At 35.3% G+C, this 27,184-nt stretch overlaps 1 protein-coding gene across 1 annotated transcript in view; it reads right to left on the bottom strand.

The window, feature by feature from the left end:
* The window catches only part of SEMA3D (semaphorin 3D), a 144,978-nt gene that overhangs the window by 35,709 nt on the left and 82,085 nt on the right, over nt 1-27,184 (bottom strand). Inside the window, exons 7-10 of the mRNA XM_007463741.1 lie at nt 22,469-22,611; nt 6,599-6,713; nt 5,349-5,418; nt 2,494-2,638 (exon numbers count right to left, since the gene is read on the bottom strand). Of these exons, the coding sequence (XP_007463803.1) occupies nt 2,494-2,638; nt 5,349-5,418; nt 6,599-6,713; nt 22,469-22,611 (473 nt within the window). The remainder of the gene's footprint in view (nt 1-2,493; nt 2,639-5,348; nt 5,419-6,598; nt 6,714-22,468; nt 22,612-27,184) is intronic.

Here is a 27,184-nt window from a genome sequence, read left to right on the forward strand (position 1 = left end):
TTTCCCTAAATTCTATAAAAGAACATAATGTACCTGATCAAAGAGTGTTCTAACAGAGTCTTCCTAAGAGAGACTTTGTCTTTCTGTCTCAGTTACCAACAGTGGCCCGAGTATGGGCTATGGATTAAAGGTTAGTTACGAGGCATAATTCTCAAAGCTTAGCTTCAGATGCGAATGTGTTTACACATTTACAAAAGCATAGGAGAATAATGATGTTTAGAAAGGATAAAAGAATAATTTTGTTAAACAGCACTTCCTTATGCCTGATGATAGTTTTCCTTTTATCTAAATTATTAAAAAGAAAAAAAAGTATTTTTCGTAGTTTGGATACAACTTATTCCCTAGATAATTCTGAACTCTTCAAGAAAATATCTACAGTGTAAACACTTTGTATTTTGAGTACTCCAACAGCAAAGGCTGCTCTGTTTAACATAAGGAGGTGCTTCTTTCCTTACTGATGAAAACCCTCCTCACTGACATGTATGTTTTACTATTCGGGGGTCACATATCAGAGAAGTGCCCACGTGCTTCCGAGCAGAGTCACGTAAGGTGGGAGTTGCCTTTAGGCTTCCATGACATTCACAGGTCTCTCAGGAAGGAGCAGGGAAGTGGTGACAGCAGCCACCTCTGCAGCATCTCCAGTCTACACTGTCAGATGTGATCTGGATGTATCGGCAGGTGGTCATTTTGATAATCAACTTCTAGCATTATAAGAATCAACTGCTGTATATAGGTAGGGAAATAATTTTCTGTAATGAATGTGGGTGATTTCAGTCCCAAATTCTTTCTCATGTAAATCCAGATAATTAAAGATTTGTTTTTAATGGCCTGAATGGTCACAGTCTTTATATTTTAGAATAAACATATGTAGAAACAACTCAGAGTATGATAGTCTCTGACACTTAATCCCAGAATCCTAGTATGGTCAAATTTCCCCAGCTAGAGAGCCCTGTGAAGTTTTACCAGCCTCCTCAAACAAACAAAAAAAACAAACCAAAAAACTCAAACAACCTTCACACATATAATCATTGTATATACTATGTATATTCAGTAAAAGATCTTCCATTGAAGGGAAAAATAGATATAATTTAACATAAAAAGTTTTTAATGGAGTGTCAAAGTACAAGGACTCAGAGCTTGGACTCTACCAACAAGATATCTGGGTTTAAAACTCAGTTGCATCACTCACTAGCTTTGTGACCATGGACAAGTTACTGCACTTACCTGTGCCTGAGATAGCTCATCTGTAAAATGGCATTAATAATAATAGCATTTGCTTTATAGAGTCATTATAAAGATTACATTAAGGTTTAAAAAGCCTTTAGAAGAGTAACTACACCCTATGTTACTGTTTAAAAAAAGAACAAGCAAGTACAGCTTTGATGTTCAAAGAAAATTAAAAAGTGAATATTGAAAATCATAATATTACTTGCAGAAAGTTTTTTCCACCAAAGTTGAGATTATCCTATAATCAGTTCAGAAACATCCCTGAAACATATTGAGGAATTACGAAAGGGAAAATAGACATGGCTGTAAAGTGTGGTTCCCAAATTTAATCAGGTTGCATAACAGGAAGATGAAAAGAGAATTCAGAAAGCCTGGCTACCAGCTGTTTTCTCTTCAAGAACAAACATAAGATAAAACTCAACAGAATTAGATGGGTTACATCAATGATTTTTCTGGGATTTTGATGACTATTTTGAGCTCTTGGTAGAAGTATTCATAATGAATCCTAAATTTTTAAAAGAGGCATTTTACCTTTATATTAGGCCAATTAACTAATTCTAAAATATTTAAATAACAAACTGTTTTAATCACATCAACAAAACAAAAGCCATTTATAATGCACATACAGATTTTAAATCGCAAAGTTTTCCCGAAACAGATGCAGAAACTCTGAAACACATTTCTTACCTGTTTCATTTCTGCTCTAAACATGACTTATGCTATTTGAATAGAATTTTGGACTCAGAGTTTTCTGTCTTTTCCACATCTAAAATATGCATATAATTCCAAGGTGCAACATAATAAAGAAAAGATAAACGCAGAACAAGAGAACAGATCTTTTAAATGAACGATTATAACAGATGTAGTCTTTTTAAGGCAGAAGGGGACTAGAAGACTCTTAACTACATGCAGAGCTGTATGTGATAAATACTTATTAGCATTTCCTTCTAACTTGGAATATTTGTCATTCTAGATGCTAAATCATTTTGATGATTCTATAGACATGTTGAGGATAAACGCTATATTCTCAGAGTAGTCTGCTCCTTACAATATAGCCCATTGTTTCCTGTAGTATTTAAAATTCTTACTCAAACGAAAAATGTTAAGTTCCAGTGAAGGTCAGACATACTAACACATCACTGTAAGTAAACAGTTATTTTAAAACCACAGTGCATGTTGCTGTGGTGAATAGCATAGTTTATTATAATAGGATTAGGAAGAGAATATGAACTTAAAATACTTTGATTATTAAGTATGGATACATACTGTACCAGGTCGGGGATAAGGAATTCTTCCATCATACTGCACCCAACGATGATCGGCACTTTCCTTATGCGCATATGGACCATTAAAAACTGCCCTGATGTCGGCCATGCTATACACACACACAGCAGAGCCTTTGAAGATGGAGCTGAAAGAAAGCAACGTGATTCAGTCATTCACTGGTCCATTCAGTGGACATTCACTGAGCACATGCTATAACCAGGTGCGGTGGACACATTTATTCGGGACATTCTATCTGACAGGTGCGGCAGACAAAATGTGTGTATGTCCTCAAGGAGCTTACAGCCAAGTAATCCTGAATAAGTTTTGATAACACTTTTATTATAGGTAATTATAGTAAACTAAGCAAGCATACAGATGGGTACCCAATACAAGGCTGTCTGGTAAGTTTTCAGGGAGTAGGTAGCATCTCAATTGACATCTGACAGACAAATAGGAATTTCCTGGAAAAATTGGAGGATAGACGGGAATATGCAGGAAAGAGTATTACATTTATTCACATGCTCTTGAATTTTATTTGAAGTTATTATAGCATAATGCCTTCTAAAGAACTTATAAAATCAGAAGTTATATTACCTACTTTTTAAAAAAAGGAATATTTAGATATGTAAACAATAAATATTTATCTTTCTTAAAGTGAGTGAATGTCCATAAATACTGGCTATTAATGATTTCCTCATATAATTTTTATTAATTTTAAAAACACTGAAATAATCTTTTTGCTCCTTTTTGAATTTCTGAGTTTATGTATATAACTTTTCTGATGCTTAAAATTAATCATGATTACACAGGAAGGGGGCACATCTAATTAAGAGGCAGCAAAGCTCCATGGGAATTCAACAAATTTTTGCAAACTAATGATGAAAATTGCTAGCAGCAGCATCAGATATTTCATCATGGTTTATTTCCAGAAATTAAAAGGCATTTTCTCTGAATCTAAAATTTTCAGTGATTCCTGTTCTTAAAAACAAGATCACACTTTACACTCTAAGAGACTTAGCACTACACAAATGAGTTTAGGATTCACTAACAGGAGTAACTCAATCATTAATCATTCTTGGAATGACATTAATGCGAAGCATCAGGAGCTGATGGTAAATAGGCAGCTGGGAGAAAACTAGCTGCTAAGAAGGGAAATGATGGCCCCATAAAAATCATATGACCTGCCTATGATACTTTAAAGGAACGACGCATCATGGTGTTATTGCAGATTAATTACATCTTCTCATTGGACCAAGGATGTGAGTTGCATCCTGACATTACCTCAGTCTTCAGGGCAGCATTAAAAAGAAAATAACGAAGTACACCAAGAACAAAGAGCTGACTTGTAACTTCACACTCTGGGTGGGCAAAAACTCGATAAGAGAAAAAGAGAACTATCTTGCGGCTACATTTCTCGGGCACACATCTATGTCTTGTGAGTGAAACACATGGTGACTTTAAAGAAAATTCTGTGAATGGAAAGATGCCAAGAGAACCAGGGCTGAGATACTTGACTTGAGTCAACTACAGGCACGTGGTCTTCCTGCACCTTTTTAGTTCAGATATAAATTAGCAGAAACATGGAGTTCAAAATAGCAGCTTCTTAGAATATCTTCTCTAGTCTCATATTTAAATATTTCCACTCTAATTTTATAATTAACCAAATGGTATTTTGTTTTTGATACATTCTGAACCAATAGTACATTTGACTTTTTCCATAAGGTATTGTGAACTAAATGACAGGAATATCTCGGAAAATAAATTATAATTTTCCCACAAAATATTTTAATAATTTATTCAAAAGGAGGCAGTAAGACCATCTGTCTAATACTAATGCCAATACTGCCAATTCCTCCAATACTGATAGCAATATACATTGATAACGACCGATAGCAGCGCTATGGAAAAAGTGAAAAGTATTTCAAAGAATGTAACACAGGCAGTAGTAGGTAACAAGAATAAAAGTGCACTTGGAACAGAGTCAAATGTAAGTTAATGAATTAAATAAAATTAAATCAGATTAAGTGGGGGTCCAAATATTCTTTGAGAAAGCTTCCTGACTGCTAGGACAACTTTTATGGAAGTCACAGAGCCTCAGTGACAAGTACAGGACAGTATTATGCAGAAAGAAGACAAGAATACAGGCGTAGAAATTAGGAAGATACTTTTAGTCGAAGTCCCAGTATTACTACTAATTGGCTACTCTTCTTTGGACAAGTACATGTAATACAAACTTCCTTTGCCTAAGTTAGTAGAGCAGTGATGATATGGTAATAATAACAGTCACACTTCCATCTTTGCAGAGTAATGGGGAAGTGCAAATAAGAGCATGTGAAGACATTTTAAAAGATAAGAGTGTCATCTCATGATTATAGCCTAGACAATGACTAAGACATGTATTTTGTTGGTATTACTTCTCTGTCATGCCGCTCAACCTATTTATTATGATTAACATTTGTATGTGCCCTTGTATCCAGTAATTGTAGTCTAGGAATTTAGCTCACAGATATACTTGCTCCTACAGGGAATAGTGTATGCACAAGGTTAGTCACTGAAGCATTATGTGTACTAGCAAAGGACTGGAAACGACGCAAATGCCTAGGTACAGAGGACTAGTTAAATAAATTGTGTTAATCCATATAGGGGATACTTTGCTGGTGTAAAGAGAACAGAGACATTTTTATGTACTGATATTAAAAGATTTCTAGGAAATAATAAATGAAAAAGTACAATTTTTTAAATGTGTGTTTTTTCACACAAAAGGAAGGCACAAAAAGAACATATAAGTATTTTCTTACATAGATACAACAGTTCTCTAGAAGGATTATAGGCATTTTTTTTTTTTTTTAACTTACCTGGTTGTGGTAAAGACTCCATATACTACAGGATTTCTTTCATCTCTTGTGGGGAGTAAGTAAATGTCTTCTATTAATGGGAAAAAAATAATGATTCTACATTTGTATTTTTCAGTATCATGTTTGCTTTTCCTTTAATAATGAAATATTCCTGAGACTCTAAACAGTATATAAAATTAAGATAACAGTGAAAGTCATTACACTATGACATAAGAAATTAAGGGGAAAAGACAAGTTCTCACTAGCTGTGTGACACTTAATTGAACATTCACCCTCGAAGGTGTTTACTTCAATCACCTATGAATGGGATGGTTCACTTGATAATCTCCATGACTGTTTCCAATTAGGAATATGTGATTTCATATAGAACAGAAACTAAAAACAGGTTACTTTTACCCTCCAGTGTTAAAAAAGTGTTGTCCTGTAATTGTGTCAACTTGTTAGTAATTCAATTACCTATTTGGTAATAATATGAAAATAGCTAGACTAGTTCATTCCTTGTGTGTAATTACTAGTGCAACACTGATACTAAAGTATATGTAAATAATATTCTTTAAAACATCATTTAAGAGGTGAGCATACTTATATACAGCACGAGAAATCATCCATGAATACTGAATATATAATTTAATACTGTAAATATAATACTGACACAAATCATTCAGTGATATCATCATTTTTACAGTGCATGGCGAAACCAAAAATAAAGTTCAAAAAGTAAAAGCTAATGGTACTAACTTTATTTACAGCTGAAAAATTCCTTCTAGAATTAGCTTTGAGAGGAGTAAAAAGGGGAAACAAAAGAGGAGAATCTAACGCTTCTCAGAGTATCTTTTTTATTAACAAGTCAGAGCGACAGAGTTCACCAGATCTCCAGGGCTCTCCAGCAGAGGGCGTCTACAGAATAAGGAACCCAAGTTCTTGCTACCTATAGCCAGTGGCTCCTTCCAAATAAAAGACCACATGAAGAATGGATGGGCTTTGTAGTCCCAGAGCTAGTATCTTTCTGTCTCTTGCTGCAGTTTTGTTTCCCTCGTAACTTTGAGGACACTCACAAAAGGGGAACTTTTTCATTACGATGAACACCCAGACCTAGAGCACCTCCAAGTTCTTTGCGTGTGGGAACTTAGTAAGCACCACTCCTGCGAGCTGTCCTGGGCTTTATAATCAGGCATTTGGGGCTAAAATAAATTAAATGCTGAATTACTTAATTAGTAAGACTTTTTTAAGAAAAAAGAAACATGACTTACGAAGCTCATCAAAATGAGTATCTGCCCCATCACTTCCAGGAATTGAGCAAATCAGTCTGGCCTTGAGAAAAGTGGTCCATTTGTTTATCAGGCTGCGTTGTCCTCCTACATCATTCTGGGGAAAAAAAAAAGAAAACAAAATAAAGATACAGATTTACCAACATGATTCTGTCACCAACTAAAACTGGTGGTTATCATGGGCAGTGTGTTATTAATGTCATTGCTTTTACAAAGACAGAGACCTTGAATATTTAAGTCCATGAATTTTCGAACGAGGGAAATAACAGTTTTGTCCTTCAAAATTAAGTGCTTTTCTCACAGTTAGATGTGCAATGTAAACACCATAGCTCTGCTGAATGAGCAGATGCGTGCAAGCCAACAGTAAATAAGGCAGGCTTGGAATTGATTCCCATTTCTGCCAAGTTTTGCTCTATGACTTACAAAAGATTATTTAATTCTTCAAGTCTCTGTTTTCTCATTGACAAAATATGATTAATGCCTTGAAATATGGCTATTTTGTTTTGTTTTGTTTAGTTTGCTTGTTTTTTTTGCGATACGCGGGCCGCTCACTGTTGTGGCCTCTCCCGTTGTGGATGGAGCACAGGCTCCGGACGCACAAGCTCAGCGGCCGTGGCTCACGGGCCCAGCCGCTCCGCGGCATGTGGAATCTTCCCGGATCGGGGCACGAACCCATGTCCCCTGCATCGGCAGGCGGACTCTTAACCACTGCACCACCAGGGAAGCCCAAAATATGGCTATTTTGATTATTAAATGGGAAATTTTTGTCAAGTGTTTAGCAAAGGCCAGGCAACTTGTATGAAAAAAAAATGTTATGCACTTTCCTGGTGGCACACTGGTTGAGAGTCCACCTGCCGATGCAGGGGACACGGGTTCGTGCCCGTCTGGGAAGATCCCACATGCCGCGGAGCGCCTGGGCCCGTGAGCCACGGCTGCTGAGCCTGCGCGACCGGAGCCCGTGCTTCGCAACGGGAGAGGCCACAACAGTGAGAGGCCCGTGTACCGCAAAAATAAATAAATAAATAAAGGTACAAACTTCCAGTTATAAAATAAATAAGTCATGCACATGCACCCCAGTGTTCATTGCAGCACTATTTACAATAGCCAGGTCATGGAAGCAACGTAAACGCCCATTGACAGACGAATGCATAAAGAAGATGTGGTACATATATACAATGGAATATTACTCAGCCATAAAAAGGAACGAAATTGGGTCATTTTTAGGGACGTGGATGGATCTAGAGACTGTCATACAGAGTGAAGTAAGTCAGAAAGAGAAAAACAAATATCGTATATTAACGCATATATGTGGAACCTAGAAATATGGTACAGAGGAACCAGTTTGCAGGGCAGAAATAGAGACACAGATGAAGAGAAACAAACGTATGGACACCAAGGGGGGAAAGCAGCAGGGGGTGGTGGTGGGATGAATTGGGAGATTGGGATTGACATGTATACACTGATGTGCATAAAATGCATGACTAATAAGAACCTGCTGTATAAAAAATAAATAAGGGCTTCCCTGGTGGCGCAGTGGTTGAGAGTCCGCCTGCCGATGCAGGGGACACGGGTTCGTGCCCCGGTCCAGGAAGATCCCACATGCCGCAGAGCGGCTGGGCCCGTGAGCCATGGCCGCTGAGCCTGCGCGTCCGGAGCCTGTGCTCCGCAACAGGAGAGGTCACGGCAGTGAGAGGCCCGCATACCGCAAAAAAAATAAATAAATAAAAATAAGTAAATAAATTAAATTAAATTAAAAAATAAATAAATAAATACATAAAATAAATAAGTCATGGAGATGTAACATACAGCATGGTGACTATAGTAAATAATATTGTATTGCATATTTGAAAGTTGCTAAAAGAGTAAAAAAATAAATTTGCAGCCGTGTATGGTAATGGACATTAACTAGACTTACTGTGGTGACCCTTTTGCAATATATACAAATATAAAATCATTAAGATGTACACCTGTAACTAATGTTGTATGCCCATTATACATCAATAGAAAAATGAAAAAAAGATATTCTTTAGACATTTAGCAAAACAAGCATTTATACCAATTAGGTAGAATAAACAGGGTTATGCTGTTCAATAATTCACCATAAAGAGATATTTTTCTTATTTTTAATTTAATATGTCCCTGTGAACACTAAATTAATACGATTTTCTGTTTGACTCAACTAGATCTGCTATGCTTATGATAAATAAATAAGGATGTTTCATGGTATAAATACATTAAGTACTTAATTTTGACTTTCAAAAATTACTTATGAAGCCCACTATTTCCATTAATATATTTCCATTTAAATCTAAATTCTATAAAAAGTTTTGTCTTTCATGCAGTCTGTGTTCCATAAAGTTAATAAACAGTTTGCTGTCAAATTTCAGGTCTCAATATCTCGGGACTAGCTTCCCTATGATTCTTTTACCTATGAAAATTAAAGAAAAGCATCTACATGACCACTCCAGACAGGAGAATTCAAAGTCATATAAATAGAGGCTCTTCTTGAAGAAGGAAATGGGGAGGAGGAGAGAGAAGGGAGGGCAAGCAAGGTCATTGAGAACGGAGACCATAGCTGTCTTTATAGCCTTAACACCTCACACCAAGGGTGTACCGTGACACCCAGAGTGAATGGTGTTTAACATCCCTCTCTGCTAAACAACAGAAGTATTTTAAGTAATAGCTCTGTATAAATGAGTAATAATTATTATTTGCTTGAGTTGTTCTTTAGGTTTATAACAAACAATTTAAAAAGAAGAATAATTTAAAATTTTAAATACATTCAAAGTCAATAATTAGCACGAACTCACATCTGCACTTAACGAACAAAATAATCACACCTCATAATTTGCACTGTCTCAGTGTTGCAAGTTTTAAATAACTCCAAATCAATGTGAATTTACCCTTGAAACATGTGTAGCTGAGTTCATGTGTGTTGAAGACTGACTATACATATACATGTACACATAAATATACATAATAGAAACACAATGGTAACCACAGCAATTGTTTAGAGCTTGGATAAACAAAAGACTTCTGGCAGTAGTACTCTGTCACTGATACTGTTTAAAATTGCTAATACATGGTGATAATAGAAAGCAAAGTAACATCTAGTTGGTTTTCTAATAGTTTTTAATTCTTAGCAAAAAATGCATTCTCTTATTCCTTTTATGCAGAATCTACTTCAGATATGCCACTAACATCCTGCTTGTCAGGTATTTATTAAGATCATATTTAATAATTAATGAATAGCTAAAAATGCAAAATAAAATTGACCAAAGTCTTTAGAAAAATATAGATAAAAGTATAGATAAATGCCCAAGAAACTGAGTCTTCTCTGAAATTTCTTTGTTGGGAAAATGAGGACAGACCTACAAGGTTTAATACTGTCTAAAATTACAGGTGGATTCACACATGCAGAAATTGGTTCAGGAAACATTCTAGATGCTGGAAAGACGAGGGAAAGAACAGCTGGTGAAACAATTCAGAACATGTATGGAGAACCAGGACAAATCTGGTTTAGACTAAGACTGGGATAAATAGAGGAAAATGTTACGAAAGTAAACTGGGGTAAGATCAAGGAAGGGTTTGATACCAGGCCAAAGTGTCTGCATGTAATTTAGTACACAAGAATTACTAAAAGATTCAGTAATTAGCAAAGAAGTGAAGAAAATGAATATATATTTTATATAATAACCCTTTAGAAACAAACATGTCTGTAACTGCTCTTAAATTTATATTTTGTATATGGTGCCTCTATTATTTACCATTGCTCAATAATAAAAATAATATTTCAGCTAGCTATTAAATGATTTCCTATGTCTGCAAATGCAAAGGCAGACTTTTCTAGACATGACTTTTTTTTTTTTTTTTTTTTCCGGTACGGGGGCCTTTCACTGTTGTGGCCTCTCCCGTTGCAGAGCACAGGCTCCGGACGCACAGGCTCAGCAGCCATGGCTCACGGGCCCAGCTGCTCCGCGGCATGTGGGATCTTCCCAGACCGGGGCACGAACCCGCGTCCCCTGCGTCGGCAGGTGGACTCTCAACCACTGCGCCACCAGGGAAGCCCTAGACATGACTTCTGTTTCTACTGCTAATATCCTTAGATCAGTTAATAAATATAAATCCAGATGTTAATACTGATGCTTCCTCCTAATGTAATAATGAATTCTATATTAATGTACAGAAAGATCCCAGTGACAAAATGTGTTATCTAGCATTATTCAGAAAGAAAGAGATTTTTAAATAAATTTAAAAATAGAAGATAACTTATCTCCTCATCTTTCTCCTGACTCTTGATTTATATCTTTTTAAGTTATCATACCTAGCCTCTATATGTTTTTATTTTAGCAGAGCCCTAGTTGTACTAAGCAGAACTCTAAAGTCTATTTTAAGGCATCTTCTTACATATGTATAGTATTTATAAAATTTTCATCGCTTATATTTGTATATTTTGAGTCAGTAATAAATACTAAAAAATAGTGTTGATTCAACATGCATAAAGAAGTATATCAACTATCATGAATATAATACCAGGGACCATGTTTGGTTTACTGCTTTACCCCTAGCACAAAGCAGTTATTCAAATTATTTTGCTAAGTGAATAAACAGATAATATCAAATATTTGCTCCATAACATCCCTTTAACGATTGTACATATTACTACTTCATCATAAAAACGAGCAATCACATTCTATTTTCAACACATTATTAGATAAAAGTGACAAGAAATGGCTCATTTTCAAACACCGTCCCTCTTTCTGTTTGCAATTATCACCATATTTAAGACAAACCATGAAAAAACTCTATTCTGTTAGCTCCAAATGTGCTAAAAAGAGGTTTATACTGTACCTGTGCATTTTTTTCAACCTGACAAATGGAAATTGCAATCCTCTGAACAAAAGAATCTTTAATTGCTCTCATCTACCCATCTAGCTGCTGTGCGTGGCCTCTCAAGGAATAAAAAGATAAAAACAAGCACAAAAATCCAGGTCAAAGATGAAAGCCACCTGCTGTCAACGGGAAAACAAGTATAGTTTCTGGGATAATAGCTCTCAGGAATGGATTATAAGCATTTAATGACTGGACAGTAACTCTTACAGACATCCAGAAGCATGACCTGGGATGGCAAAGTTCAATTCACAAGGAGTTGTATTTCTCCTGCAGGGAAGTGTCAGTTGACTGACTTTGTGGACCAGCTCTCAGTCCCTGGATTTGTTTGCAAATCCACAAAATCCCCCCCTGAGAACTTTAAGCCCAGAAGAGGGCTGAAAGGGAAGTAACCACTTTTGTACTAAACTCTCACCTCCTTGCTTATTTTTGTGAAATTCTAAAGAACACAACTGTCTAACACTATAGATTTATTATTGAGATGTCAAAATCAGCAGCTTTTAGTCACTGGTCACTTCTGTGTGTCTCCACTCTATTTATCACAGCTTCTTTGTGGTCAGATTGCCAAAAGCCTTGCCATCCTCTACACAAAGATGCAGATGAAAGTAGCAAAGAAATTAAATGTAAACAAGCCCGACCACATGTGTGCAAGCTGGGTGGTGAGTGCAGAGGGTGCCTATTTCCCCATTCTTTATAGCTTTTTATACGTTTGCAATATTTCTTAATTTTTAAGTGATTAATGAAAACAGAAAATTTTAAAAACGAAAGACAAAATACAAGTTACAATCTTTGTGCAGCTTTAAAGTATAGTTAACTCTGAATCATTGGATTGGGTGATGGCTGCATATTATGAAATACTGTGATCTTCTAATCCTGCTATCTCCTAATGGGGCGATCAGTCAGGAGGCAGGTTAATGGTGATTCCATTTTCCTTCTACTGTCATAGCAAACTCAAGTCCTTATAAATCTTACACAGACATGTAGAGTAGCTACAAGCTGTGACACATGAACTTTTATTGAGTGTATCTTTTGACCTTCGGGTCACTATGCTGGGTTCATCTGTTAAATGTGATTTTATCTCTATATACCATCCTCTCCAAGGATCTCTCAGCACTTTATAAATATTGTCATTTTCACCTTTATATTGAGAAACAGAAGCTCTTGGAAAGTGTAATAATTGACATTTAGCTCCTATGCTCTTAAATCATGAACATTTTATAAATCAATGAAACCTCTAAGACATCTGTGAACACGGTATATTCTATTAAAATAGAGATGTGCGTTCAGAAATTTGTAGCCATATTAATTAGTTTAAGTTGAAGGACACCAGGCTTTTCAAATAAATAAGTACACCTGAAGCACTTAAAAAAAGAAAAAAGGTTTGATGGTGAAGTCAGAGGTTACAACTTCTCTTTTGCTTAAAATTTAGTTATTTTGCCTAATGGAGCTCTTCTGCATCTTTGTGCAGACAAGAGAAGGGAATTCCCTGAAGCACTTTAGAAACCATAATCTATGCATGTTTGTGCACCCCTCTCCCACATTCTACCCATCAATAACATTTAATCTCAGAGATTTTATCTTGAACTAACACTACGCACTTTCTTGTGAAGTGTGATCCAAATACCACAATACAAAACATTTGTTTTTCCATAACTGAAGCTATCACATGAGACAAACACACAGGCTTTCTACTGATCTTTTTTACAAATTAAAAAAAGATTAGGGCAATTAAATACTTTTCTGTCTTTGATTTAATGCCTGTTGTATTTCTATACATCATTCGTACTCTTTCTCTGATTTGTTATTTAGAATAACTGCTGTACCTTGCAGGTTTTAAATAATCTTGTGTTGAGATATATCTTCAAATCAACTAAAGACCCATTTGCACCAGGAAATTCTGAAGTAAGATCACAGCAACTGACATTTCAGAGCAATTGTTCAGTGTACTTCTCTCTGGGCTGCCTCAATTTTCTGAGTTATTTCTAGGGACAGAATTTAGAAACTCTGTAAACTTAATACAGATGGTCTATATGGGCTGTATAAGTCAACAATAATGATAAGGATAATCCAAATGCAGGATGGCCTATTTAGAAGCTTGAAACTATTATCATCATGTGGTAGAAACAAAAAGTCAAACCCAGAATAAGATTCCCAGGAGGCTCATTAGGAGGACATGTATATATATTAAAATAAAAGTCATATATATATATATATATATATATATATATATATATATATACACTGTTATACTGAGAGAAAGAGCTTAAGAGAGGATATTTTTAGCCATTCTAATAGGTGTGTCACTTCTAGGAATTTACGCTATATATATACTCCCACATGTGTGGAATGATAAATATGTACCAAATATTTATTACAGTATTGTTTATAATAGCAAGACTGTAAATTACAGTCCAGCATTAGGGCATTAGTTAAATAAATTGAGGTACATTCATGCAATGGAAGACCATGCAATCTTCAGAAAAATGAGGCAGCTCTATATGCACCAATTTGGAACCATACCCTAGATGTACAATGAAAATAGCAAGGTGCAGGGCTGCATGTATAATATAGTGTATTTGTGTATATATATATATATATATATATATATATATATATAAATACACTGTTATACTGAGAGGAAGAGCTTAAGTGAGGATATTTTAATACAGTAAATGAACTCATGAAAGATAGTGAAGTTAAACCCACTGAATCAAACGAGAGAACTATGTTGTACTTTCTTTTTCAGCCTATGAATCTCTTCAGCAATAAGTCATAACAATATTTCATTTAATTCTTTCATTGAGATGCAAAAAAAAGTTATGATCACTAAAAATAAAAACATAAAAGGAAAATAATAACGAGTCTTCTACTTATCTATTAATAATCTTGAAATACCTTAGCAGTAGAAGAAACAAAACTAGGCAAACTCAAACATCTCAAAGGGGAGAAGAAAAAACAAACAAAAAACTTGTATGGCAGGTATTGCACACAGTGGTTTTTAAGGGATAACTTCTGAATAGACTTTCAGGGCAAAAAAATTTTTTTCTTAAAAAGAACTCTAGTGTTTAGACATGACTGTTTTTGATTTGCCACTGGAGAATCGAAATGGAGAACATGTTTTTCTAACTACTTCAAAAACTTGTAAAGATTATTAGAAATGCAGGACTTGGGTAATACACTGTGCTAAAGAATTCAGTGTCTAAGATTTAACAGATTAAATTTAGGCAAATCTAGGCATATTCAGCGGTCTTTTTCAGGTAGGATCAGAGTTCATTAAATTTTTTTAAAAGTGTTAAAAGCTACGGCCAACAGTATTAATCCTTGCCTAGGAATTTCTGACAGGAAAACAGATGGAAGTGAAGCAAAAGCACATCTGTAACTTGTGGGCTCTAAACCTCTCATTTAGGTTGTAAGCAACAAGCTGAAAGTAAGCAAAAAAACCACAACTCGGGGGAAATCAATAAATACGGAAAGTGTCATCAGCCTAAAAACACAAATCTTCAAAGGCAGTAATTGTCCAAATAGGATCATATATCAAAATAGACAGTGCAAGTAGAATCAAAGCAAAGGGCTATTAATTAGACCCCCAGGCAAGTTATGTGAAAGGTCCAACCAAACTGAATTCCTGGCGTGGACAAAAGGAAATACTGCAGAACAAAAAGAGAACTGGCATAACCTGCAGCTGTAATCCGGAGTGGGCTAGCATAAGTAACGTAATGGACAATGCTTCCAGAAATGAATAGAATCCAAAAATAATGCAAAACAAACTTGAGGCAGAAAGTTGCAAGCAAGCCCCACTGAAGTGACTGGTATTTACACACATTAACTTACAGGGTGGGTTTTGAAAGGAAATACACACAGACACACACACACACGGTAATAAACATCACACAATCATAAATAATAGTATCAGAAAGGACTAACTTGCAAAATAAATAGACACAAATCTTTTCGGAGGGTTTATTTCATGCTGTTTCACCTACCCTTTCAGACAGCATTTATTACCTCTCCACGAAGACCTGTGTAATTTACCATCTATGAGAGCAGTCCAGGGTGTAAGGTGCACCATTTAGTGCTTGAAAATATTGACTGTTCAAATCAAAGAATTATAGAGCCCGGCAAAGACTTTAGAAAGCATTCTAGGCTAAGCATCTTATTTTAAAAATGAGAAAACTGAAGAAGTTGTTTGATGGGAAAGTAGTGACACTACTGAAAAATAATTCATTAGTAAATGTGTTCTCCCGTTTGTAATGATAAACACACTGAGTTTGAAAGAGATTCCTTGGATGAAGGTATTTATTATCCTGAGGCTGTCAATTATCTTCTAGGTCAGTTTCTTTACTATTTAGTGAATCTCTCTGTTCCTATCTCTTGTCCAAAATTTGCATTGTTCAAATTGTTCACATAATTTTCACCAGAGATGTCTCCAAATTCTTCTGACTGTATCCAAAAATAAGTTCTATCCTCAAAGTACAAATATTGCTAAAAATGAGGGCAAAGTAATAATAACAATTTTAACCTTTAAAACTAATGAAATACCATCTCTTCTCAGTAAACTTTGGTAACTAACCTGCCTCTCATCACCCCCCAGCTCCCAAAATATACACATACTACCACTCTTTCACTCCTAAGCAGTTAATTGAGCTGACTCCAAAAGTGTGTACGTATGACGTGTATATGTGTGTACATGATTTTTGACATGTAACTTTGGGTGGTATGATCATGTACTCACATTATTCACATGTCGATCTCTTAGATGGTTAACTGCTTGAAAACAGAAATCTAAGTAGCCCTTGTTTTCCAGTACTTTCCTCTGTATCTGTCAAGATCCAAATTCATATGATCTCATTTAAGCCTTTCATTTGCCTGGTAAAATAGTCATAGAGGAGATGGGTGTCCTCATTTTCTAGGTTAAGAAAATGAGCTAGAAAAAAGTAATGCAGATACATGTCTCTTTTTGAATTATGGTTTTCTCAGGGTATATGTCCAGTAGTGGGATTCCTGGGTCATATGGTAGTTGTATTTTTAGTTTTTTAAGGAACCTCCATACTGTTCTCCATAGTGGCTGTATCAATTTACATTCCCACCAGCAGTGTGGAGTCCCTTTTCTCCACACCCTCTCCAGCATTTATTGTTTGTAGACTTTTTGATGATGGCCTTTCTGACCGGTGTGCGGTGATACCTCATTGTAGTTTTGATTTGCATTTCACTAATGATTAGTGATGTTGAGCATTCTTTCATGTGTTTGTTGGCAATCTGTATATCTTCTTTGGAGAAATGTCTATTTAGGACTTCTGCCCATTTTTGGATTGGGTTGTTTGTTTTTTTGATACTGAGCTGCATGAGCTGCTTGTAGATTTTGGAGATTAATCCTAGTCATGTAACACAATGTTCGTTGTAGCTCTATTAACAATAGCCAGGACTTGGAAGCAACCTAAGTGTCCATCAACAGATGAATGAATAATGAAGATGTGGCACATATATACAATGGAATATTACTCAGCCATAAAAAGAAACAAAATTGAGTTATTTGTAGTGAGGTGGATGGACCTAGAGTCTGTCATACAGAATGAAGTAAGTCAGAAAGAGAAAAACAAATACTGTATGCTAGCACATATATATGGAATCTAAAAAAAAAAAAAAAAAAGGTTATGAAGAGCCTAGGGGCAAGACAGGAATAAAGACGCAGACACACTAGAGAATGGACTTGAGGATATGGGGAGGGCGAAGGGTAAGCTGGGACAAAGTGAGAGAGTGGCATGGACATATATACACTACCAAATGTAAAATAGATAGCTAGTGGGAAGCAGCCGCATAGCACAGGGAGATCAGCTCGGTGCTTTGTGACCACCTAGAGGGGTGGGATAGGGAAGGTGGGAGGGAGGGAGACGCAAGAGGGAGGAGATATGGGGATATATGTATATGTATAGCTGATTCACTTTGTTATAAAGCAGAAACTAACACACCATTGTAAAGCAATTATACTCCAATAAAGATGTTAAAAAAAAAGAGTAAAGCAGAGATGTAAGTCTAGATTTGACTTCAAGTTAACATTCATATCATTTGGGCAAAAGTTATTGATTATATCCTTACTGCCAAAACTAATATGTGACTCTTAGTCATAATCTTACCTGACTTCCTTTTGGTGTGTGACATTACCGATAACTGCCTTCTTCTTGAAACCGTTTTTATCCCTGACTTGTGACAGTACTCTCGTCCAGTTCTCTACCTGCTATCAAACTATTTCTTCTCAATTGCCTTTGTGGACATTTTCCTCTGCTTTTTCTTAAACGTCATTGTCCCTCAGGATCCTGTCCTTGCTGTTTGATCTTGTACTACAAATCTTCCTGGGAAATTTCAGACATTTCCATGACTTCAAGAACTACCAATACACTGGTGATTTCTACATTCCTGAGTCTAGACCCTACTGAGTCTCAGGTTTATATTTTTAACTGGTTATTATGACAGCATAACCCAGAACTACATCAAGTTCAATATGTTCAAATATAAAATCTATGCCCATAAACTTTTTCTGGTGTTTCTTAAATATCAGAATATATCTCTTTGTGCATTTTCCTAATTTCTGCCATATCTTCTGGAAAGCACAGTTACTAACAGTATAGTAGTCTTTTGTCTACAGGGACAGTATCAAGGTCTTTGGAATAGGAGTGAGGGAGAATTAAAATGCATGGAGGATCTAATAGGACAGGAAGTTGTTGCAGCCTTTTATGTACATCGTGGAATCAATACCTGCAGTTATTAATCAGTCCTAATTATGAACAGGAGAGATAAGACTTCTGAAGACTTCTGTTGAACTTTCGTGCATGTTTTAAAAGGAAACAGTCACTATCCTGCTAATTTTCCATTTGTTTGTTTTGCTCCAGTCACAGTAAACCTCTTTTTATTCCTTAAGTGCTTTTTCCCACCTCTGAGATTTCACATGTGCTTTTCCTTCTGCCTGGAATATTCTTCCCCATCCCTGCCACCTTTGCCCTGCAATTTCCTCATCATTTTTATCATCTGATTCAAAAGTCACTTTCTCAGAGAGACCTTCCATATACAATCTAAAGCCCAGCTATTCTTCCTAATTGACCCTGTGATTTTTCCATTATAGCAGTTATCACACCTTCCACTTATATGTTAATCTGTGTGCTTTCTTGTTTAATGCATATATAATGCACTAGGTTATAAACTCAGTAAGGACAAGTATGATGTCTTTTTTTAAAAAAACTTCTATAAGACTACTGCTTAGCAATGCCATGTACAGTGTTAGTTACCAATAGATGTGTTAAGTAAATGAATGTTTTGATAGTCTATATTTATAATGTAGCCACTAGCCACACAAGGCTATTTAAATTACAATTAATTAAAGTTAAATAACATCAAAAATTCAGTTCCTTAGTCATACTAGTCAACACTAACATGTCAACATGGCTACCATGCTGTAGATAACAGATACAGAACATTCCCATCATTGCAGAAAATTCTATATTAGACAGCACTTGTCTACACCGGGCAATTAATTAAAGAGTGGTAATAAATTAAGGACCTTTTAGAAATTGACACATACATTCTATCTTAGAAATATCTCTTGTACTTATATGTATCTCTTCATTCCTACTTTCTTTAAGGAACTACCTAACAGGTCTCCCAGTCACACATATTTCTCAGTCCAGATATATTCTTGAAATAATTAATTGCTAAACACCTATCAAGTCACTTCTCTTCCTAAAAACATTTATAACTTCTCATTGTCTACACAACAGAGCTGAAACTCCTTACCATGAAAATAATACTGCTTATCTTCCAATTTACCAGAATTTATGGAATAACATTGCTCCCCACTACCCCTCGAGTTCCACTGACAGCAAGATTTCACTGTTCTTTAAACAAAATATACTCTGTCACAATGCTGCCTGAAATGCCTATCCTCCTTTCCTGTCCTTGGTGTAGTCCCCCTACCCCTGTAGGACTCAATTTTTGAGCTTCACTGAATGCACAGAGTTCTCAGTCTGACCTCGATCACATTATATTGTGATTAACTGTTTATGTCTCTATTACCCTCACTGCACTCTAAGGTTTTAAAGAAAAGGGACAGTGGTTTACTCAGCTCCCAGTGTCTAGTCTACTGCACTTTGCACAGAACTTATATTTTCTTGTTGAAATAATGAAATGATAAAATAATGAAGGAATGGGTTACAAAATTGAAGAGATTCACCCTTATCCTGTAAACAATTCTTTGTTCATTTTGTGTAATTTTTGCTTATTTCCAAAAGCTCCTCCCCACCAATCACTATATATTACTGACTCTAACAGTAATGTCTTTGACAGGTCAATAAAACAACTTTTACTTTTTAGTGGCTGAAGACATAGGGAGCTCTTAAACTGTCAACAGTTTTTCATTGGCCTGAAGGTTATCAGGTAAAGATGAAAACAAACAATAATAACAAGAACAACAAAACCTTAATATTTCCAAATAAATAGGTACTGTGGAAATATCCTGGTGGAACAAATAGTATAAAGGACTCTCATGTTACTGACAAGCTCTGTAAATTCAGAACAGTGTACACAGTTACTCTTAACTCTCTCTAGCATGCTCTCTTCCTTCTTAGCTTTGTTTATATCTATTGAACTTAATTTTGTTTCACAGCATAGACATACATTACATTACTACCTGTTGAAAACAGAAAAACAATATTATAATAACCTCATGGGATAAATAAAATGAAACAGAGAGGAATAAATATGTTCCCCCAAATGTCACAAGAACATTTTTTATGTGAAAATAATGTGTAACAGCAACAATGATGCTGAAAAGCTATTTTTTAATTTAAGCTTGTTATTGTTTTGCAGGACATTCTTTTTTAAAAGACTTCAAGTCATTTTTAATCTCGACAGTGAAGTCTCCACTTACGAGTGCTCACTTTTTACTGCACTTTAATCCTAAATTAATAAATAAAGTTAGTAACTTGGGCAGGGTGGGAGGCAATTAAGAAATTACAAAGATGCATTTAAAACCAAATATTGTAAACAATGACCAGTGGATCATATGTGTAGTGGGAAATGCTGAAGAGGGTGCTAATTGAAGACAGGGATTGAGTAAAGAGATACATCAATTTAAGAAGAACCTCTATTATCTCTCTTTTTTTTTTTTAAGGAAATTCATCCATCACAAGTCCCTATTTGATATCACAGTTTGTTAGCTTTTTATCCAAACACAATAGCATGACAAAATCTTGCTGTGTGGCCTCAGAGTTTTTTTGTGGCGGGAAGACTTAGGTACTACAATTCTCTGTCTTTTCAGTTCTATAGGAGTTTGTTCATAAATAAAATATCCCATGGCGGATACTTAAAGTCTAGATTATATTTTTATGATACAAATTTATAAATGGGGCAGCTAAATTTTTCTTTAATATGTTTCTCCACCTCTAAAATTAACTTTCAGTATATTTAGTATGAGCGTAAAAACATTACTTGGTTATAAATGAATTTCTATCAAATGGATTTGACCTATCAAGAAATAAGTATTGAACTGCTTCACAAAACCCACACTTGTTATACATGTGCTCATCACAGAGTGACTCTTAAAATACATTTAATTGATTGTAAATCTCTTATGACATACTTAACGTGGTTCATTTATACAAATGATGTCCATCCACAGCACAGCTTTCCGGCTGGGATACTGTTGTTCTAAGGCATGCTTCAGTACACTCACACGCTATGACTACTCCAAGCAATGGCCATTCATCTCTCAGCGAGAGGCTTCAAGAGAAATGACTGTGAATTCTTAGACTCTGAAAGAATGAGGATGCTTTTTAGAGAATCTGTCCCCTGGGGGTGAAGGGATCAGTGGGGGACGGCATTACTGGCTAGGACACTAGGTAAAGAATGATCTGCACTCACAAGTTTGGTCTCATTCAAAAGCCATGTTATCATTAGCACTCTTAAGTGCGATGACGGTTTATATTTCTGTCCCTGGAAGTGTTCAAAAGCCTGAGGGCACAGACTGAGAAAAAAAGTGATAGGCTCAGATGGAAGAAAATGAAAAGTTTGTACAAGACCAAAGAAAGCTTCCCGCTGAGAGTATTTATTAAGTTAACAGCTCTTCCTCTTAATAACTGAGTTAATGCTGAAGGTGTCTGGCCATTTAAGAGAAGGGATTTCAGTGAAGATAAATCCAACTAACAAAAGAATATACTGAAAAGTACGATTCCAGTAGCATTTTTATTCTATAAAGCTTGTATTCACTCAAATGAGAACTTTGATGGCACAAAATGGGAGTGTTTCATAGAGTTGCTGTTTTCCTGTAATTTACACAAAATGGCAATATTAAAAAGCAAATTTCAGTGTTCTTCAAGATAAATGTTTTGCCTTTTGGATTGTTTTCTTTCCTTCCTATCCCATTTTTCTCTCAGAACCTAATCTAGGTTAATGCTCTAGAAAGTATTTTAATAATAAGACTATATAACTGCATTTTCAACTTATTTGATTCACGTAAAGATACATAATTTTACATGTGATGTGTTTTGATAAAAATATGGGATATGATTTTGTTAGTGTTTAAGGAACTCTAGTGAGTATGCTAAGTTACTTTCAATTTCAAAATAAAATTATTTAATGTACAAAACATTTTAACTTCCATGGATCAGGACAATACAGTGATCTTACTGGGAACAGTAATAACTGGCAAAGGGATAGCCCACCAATAAAAGGAGCAAGCTGCCCAGGAGATCTAACTCAAACCTGGGGAATAGCTCAGGGATTGGAAAAAATAATTTGTAGTATTGGAAAATTTTGCATCCTTCTTTTTTCTTTTTACTTTTGGATCTCAAAAATTATACATGTAAGATAATATGAATGTATTCTACCATTTATGAATAATGGAATTAACTTCAACATTACATGGTTAATTATTCATACACATACACATATGCCTTAAGTGGAATAAATATATCTTGCCTTACAAACTCTTCCAACTCGAGAAAGGATGGTCTTATCAGAAGTACTCCCTTCTTGAGATGATTCACGAAAGAAGAAATATATTTTATCATCATCTGGATTATAGGTGTCTGGGATGGGGAAAGTTCCAATAAATTTTGCTCCTGTTTGGAAGAAAAGAAGCTATACATTAAAATACTGAAATAATTCAGCCACAATAGTACTGGTGTCTTTTGTATGTAAAACAATTAGCAGCAGAATTAGAAATAAAAACATCAATGAAATGTGGGAAATGAGACATATACACAAGTAAACATGACACAGAGCAGGAACATGTATTAGCTCAAAGAGGTCCTGAACAAGTTCTTTAGGACTCTGGACATCAGGTGAGAACACGACTGGCTGAGATTCACAATTGTTTCAATTCAACTAAATTACATAGAAAAGTCCTTCTTTCAAACCTGGAGATTCTGTGATTTTATATTTTCCTTTTTTATGATTGCAGTCACTGCTTCTAAACCAAAATGTCCATTATGAAGAGCTTAGGAAAAACTATAAACATACCCCAAATTTTGATATATTATGATGTTATTTGTTGCACTTTGTGTAACTGCCAAAAAAAATTGAAACAACCAATAATGCTTGGGTCAAGTCCAGTGTTGGCTCTGAAGACACTCTTTCCAACTTGATATCCTGTTTCTGCCGCTTACTGGAAAAGTGACTTTGGGCAAATTGTTTATCTTCTCTATGCCTCAATTTTCTCATACCTAATATGAGGCTACCAATATCATCTACCTAGTAGGGTAACTGATATGATAATCAAGTGAATTGATATATGTAATGTGCTTACTATCTGGTAGTGCGTGACACATAATAAGGGTTTAATAAATGTTATTCATTATTAAAAGGATGTCTGGGATGATAATAATTATTATTAGGACCACAAACAAGAGAATGATGGAAAATTCAGCACATCCATACAATTGTTACAATAACATGTAGTTATTAAAAATGAAGTAGCTCTAAATGTACTGCCATGGGAAGATGTCCACCATACAAATCAAATGAAATAATAATGGCAATACAATTAACTCCTTTGCACTGCATCAATGACAAGTCAATTTGGGTTACTAATGCCTTGTTTTAAAAGTACTGGACCTTTTAAGTCTTGGTTTTATATAACCGGGAGTTAATCAGGTAACAGATTTGTAATTGGGTGATACTAGTTCAGAAACAATCATTTTGATTGAAGCAAAGAAGACAAAGAGTGGTTATCGAGGAATGAAGGACTTCAATTAAGTAGAAAATACAGGATGCCTCAAAGAAAGCACAGAGCACTCTTTAGGAAGCAGAAGCAGGAAACAAGAGAAGACAAAAAGTTTCCCCCAAAATAAATAAATATAATAAGTAGGAGGTGAAAAAAAATTAACATTGCCTTCTCTAGAGTTTTGACCAAGGCCCCGATTGCCAGATACTCCAGGAGTACTGACAACTATTCCCCTGCAAATGTAGAACAGTTGGTCAGTAGCCCAGTAAACAAGACTTCACAATAGACTCTTCAACAGAGAAAAGTTAATGTTTGATTCCAAGTGATGAGTAGTTCAGTCTTTATCATCCCAGCCTTGCTGGGTCAACCCTGGGTCTCTCATCCAGTCTATTCTCTGCTTAAATGGGAAACCTTAGGAGGAAAAGAGAGGCGGGAAATATGTGCATGATCTTTTTCCTTTTTGTTATTATTTCCCTGTCCTTTCTCTGGAACTTAGAACTCCAGTGTATTTTTATGCCCTCAATAATCTCATTTTGATATGGTCCTAAATTACATAAAAATTAAATTTTAGAAAATCATACAGGATTTAAAAAAAATTCTTTTCTAATTAATCTTAAATTAGCAAGGTCCATTAACAATTCCACTCAAGGCTTTTTGTTTTTGATTTTGTTTTTCCCGCCAGCCCCTCTTTTAAATTGTTTATACATCACTTAGTTTTGAATCCCTGAGCAAGGTTAAAATTCTTTTGTAGTCACAAATTAACACTTCTAATTTTTGACTTCAATATATCATGTTTTCTTAAAAAAAAAAAAAACTCTGTGGAAATAAAATTTCTTACAAATGTAGCATTAGGATTTTAGCAAATTCATGAAAACAAAGAACATATCTAATTACTACTATATTCAGGGCACTTAGAATAAGAAAAACTGCTAGGATAAAGAATACAAAAGTGAATAAGAACGGACTCTTCGCTTCAAACCAATTACAATCTGGATTAAGAAAATATTAACATATAGCCAAGATATGGCTAAGAAGAAGACCCAGTCTTGATGTTTCCAATGACTTGAAAGGCGATTGCCAACAATGAGTAGAGAAAAAGACAACTGTGGGTTCCCACCGACACAGATCAGGCATTAATAATAATCTACAGCACGTTTTTTTGAATTTACAGAGGCCTGAATTCAATGTCATTGACCTACCTGGATGCAAATCTCCAGTGGCACTAGCATGTGAATTTTTAAAATATATAAATAAAAATAAAGAAATAAAACCTTATAGGTGATTCTTACAAGAATCTAAGAGTCACTGCCATAGATTACCATTTCGTATACGGGAAAAGGACATAGACAAGACTCATTAACGCTAGGTCAGTAATGCAGATGTGTGTATGGACAGGAGGAGTGAAGACTGATAATAAATACAAGTCCTTCATAATTAGAGTGGGACAAAAAAGGGATAAAACTGAAACTATACAGAAATTACAGGAATATTATTGCCTTGTTTTATCTTAACAAATATATGAGCTTAAAATGGGGATGACACAAGTAGAATTTATCACAGCACTTAAATATAACCTAAGTAGAAGTTATCCACGGAGCACGATGACCCTTGTAATTTTAGTATCAGAACTACTTCATGATTAAGTTGAATTTGTACTTTTAAAAATAACATAGTGGTACAAAATTTGCAGTCTTATCTCCCCAGAGAGAAAATAAGATCTCAGTTATTTGAAACAGAAAATCATTACAGGTAGAAAGGATTCCAGCATGAGGGAGAGAGTTGCTTGTAAAGGTTTTCTCAGACACACCGATAGGAGAAGCAGTTACGTGAACTGATTGGTGGTCTCTCTCATTTGCAGAGTTCGACAAGAGAAACATAGCTCTACAACACAGCAGAATGTACTCGGCCTAAAAGTTAAACAAATAAATACGGTAATACACAGTCTGTTGTAGAAATACACAGAACAGGCCCGCTTTGGCTACGTGAAACATTATCCAGGTGTTGTTGCCAGGTACTGCCATTTGAAATGGTCAAAAGTTAGAGTATGACACCAGTCCCCATTCCAGGAATTTCATTATAATATCAGTGGGGCAAAACAGAATACTTTTCCAAGTTACATTTCTTTTCACTTTCAACTAATACATAACATAGATGTTCTTGTGTTTATTCAGTGACTGTTGGTTTTACTGGCCTCTTTTTTAAATGTTGGTTCTTTTTCAAGTACTATAAGGAAATTATTCTGGAGTACTGTAAGAAAATTAAATGGTAGAAGTGTTTAAGCCAAATATTGATTATGTGAAGGAATCTAATTATGAAAAAAAGAGTATCCCATAGTACTCTATTCTGTGATTTAAATAATAAGTAATTTTGAGTTAAAAATAAATACTTGTTTCAAGAATAGAGTTTTCTTTCTTCCCAACTGTGGTCCTATGTCTTAGAACACTGATGTTAGTATTTTATGATAGAAACTCCTTTTTGACTTGCTGCCAAGTTTGTGTAAAAATAGATATCATTTCATCAGTATATGACATGCATAGTTGAATTAAGTAATTTAAAATCATACCAAGGGACACCTGGGCTTTATTTATAGCACATTTTTCCCCTGTGGCATTTGAAACACACGCCTTAATAGGGATGGAGTTTGAAATCATGCATTTTCACAAATGAACTTTTAGCATGAAACCAGGAGACACTGCCAAATGAAAATGGCATAAATCCTCACGGCCTGAAATGCACATCACTTTCATTTCTGCTTAAGAACCTCTTTTCACCCAGATGAGCACACCTACACCATGACTTAATACATAGTGAGTTCCTTACTTTCCTTTATTTCTTCTTGTAATATCTTTTTCCTACCACTTTTGAAAAATGTTATCCTTCTGTGTGGAAGAAGAATTTATAGACAACAGTACTCCAAGAGAAACTTCAAATGAAAACTGCCTCCACATGTTAGAAATGAAAATTTGAAACAAAAGTTCTCATCTACTCCAGGAAAGAAAACAAAAACATATGCATCTGAGGCATCATTATTTGTTTTCGTTTTCCAAATGGTCATACTTCTTAGTTTTATCCCCAAATTCTCATAAAAGCTCAACTGTGTTTGAGTAACTGCTCTGACATGTATCTGTATTCCCATTTCCTGCTATGCTGTACGATTAAGCTGATAAAGAAAAGTGTGGAACTATCTAAGTCTTCGTCTAAAACTGCCATCGGACTTCATCTTTGCAATTTTTCTCTCTCCTGGTGAGGTATTTAATAGGTGGGTTAATTTCTCAAAGAAGAAATCAAGATTCATACTTCTATGTCTTTTGGCACTGGATTAGACAAAGTCCCACAGAAAGTCTGACAAGGACCTTAGGACTGGTAACTGAAGAGATTAGCTGATCTCACTGGTTAAATCCAGGCAGTGCAAAGAACAAAATAGGGCATACACACAAGCATCAAAGATTTTAAACTGCCTAAGCGGTTCA

The sequence above is a fragment of the Lipotes vexillifer genome, unplaced genomic scaffold (genome assembly GCF_000442215.2).
Source record: "Lipotes vexillifer unplaced genomic scaffold, Lipotes_vexillifer_v1.1 scaffold427, whole genome shotgun sequence".
Lineage (NCBI taxonomy): Eukaryota > Metazoa > Chordata > Mammalia > Artiodactyla > Lipotidae > Lipotes > Lipotes vexillifer.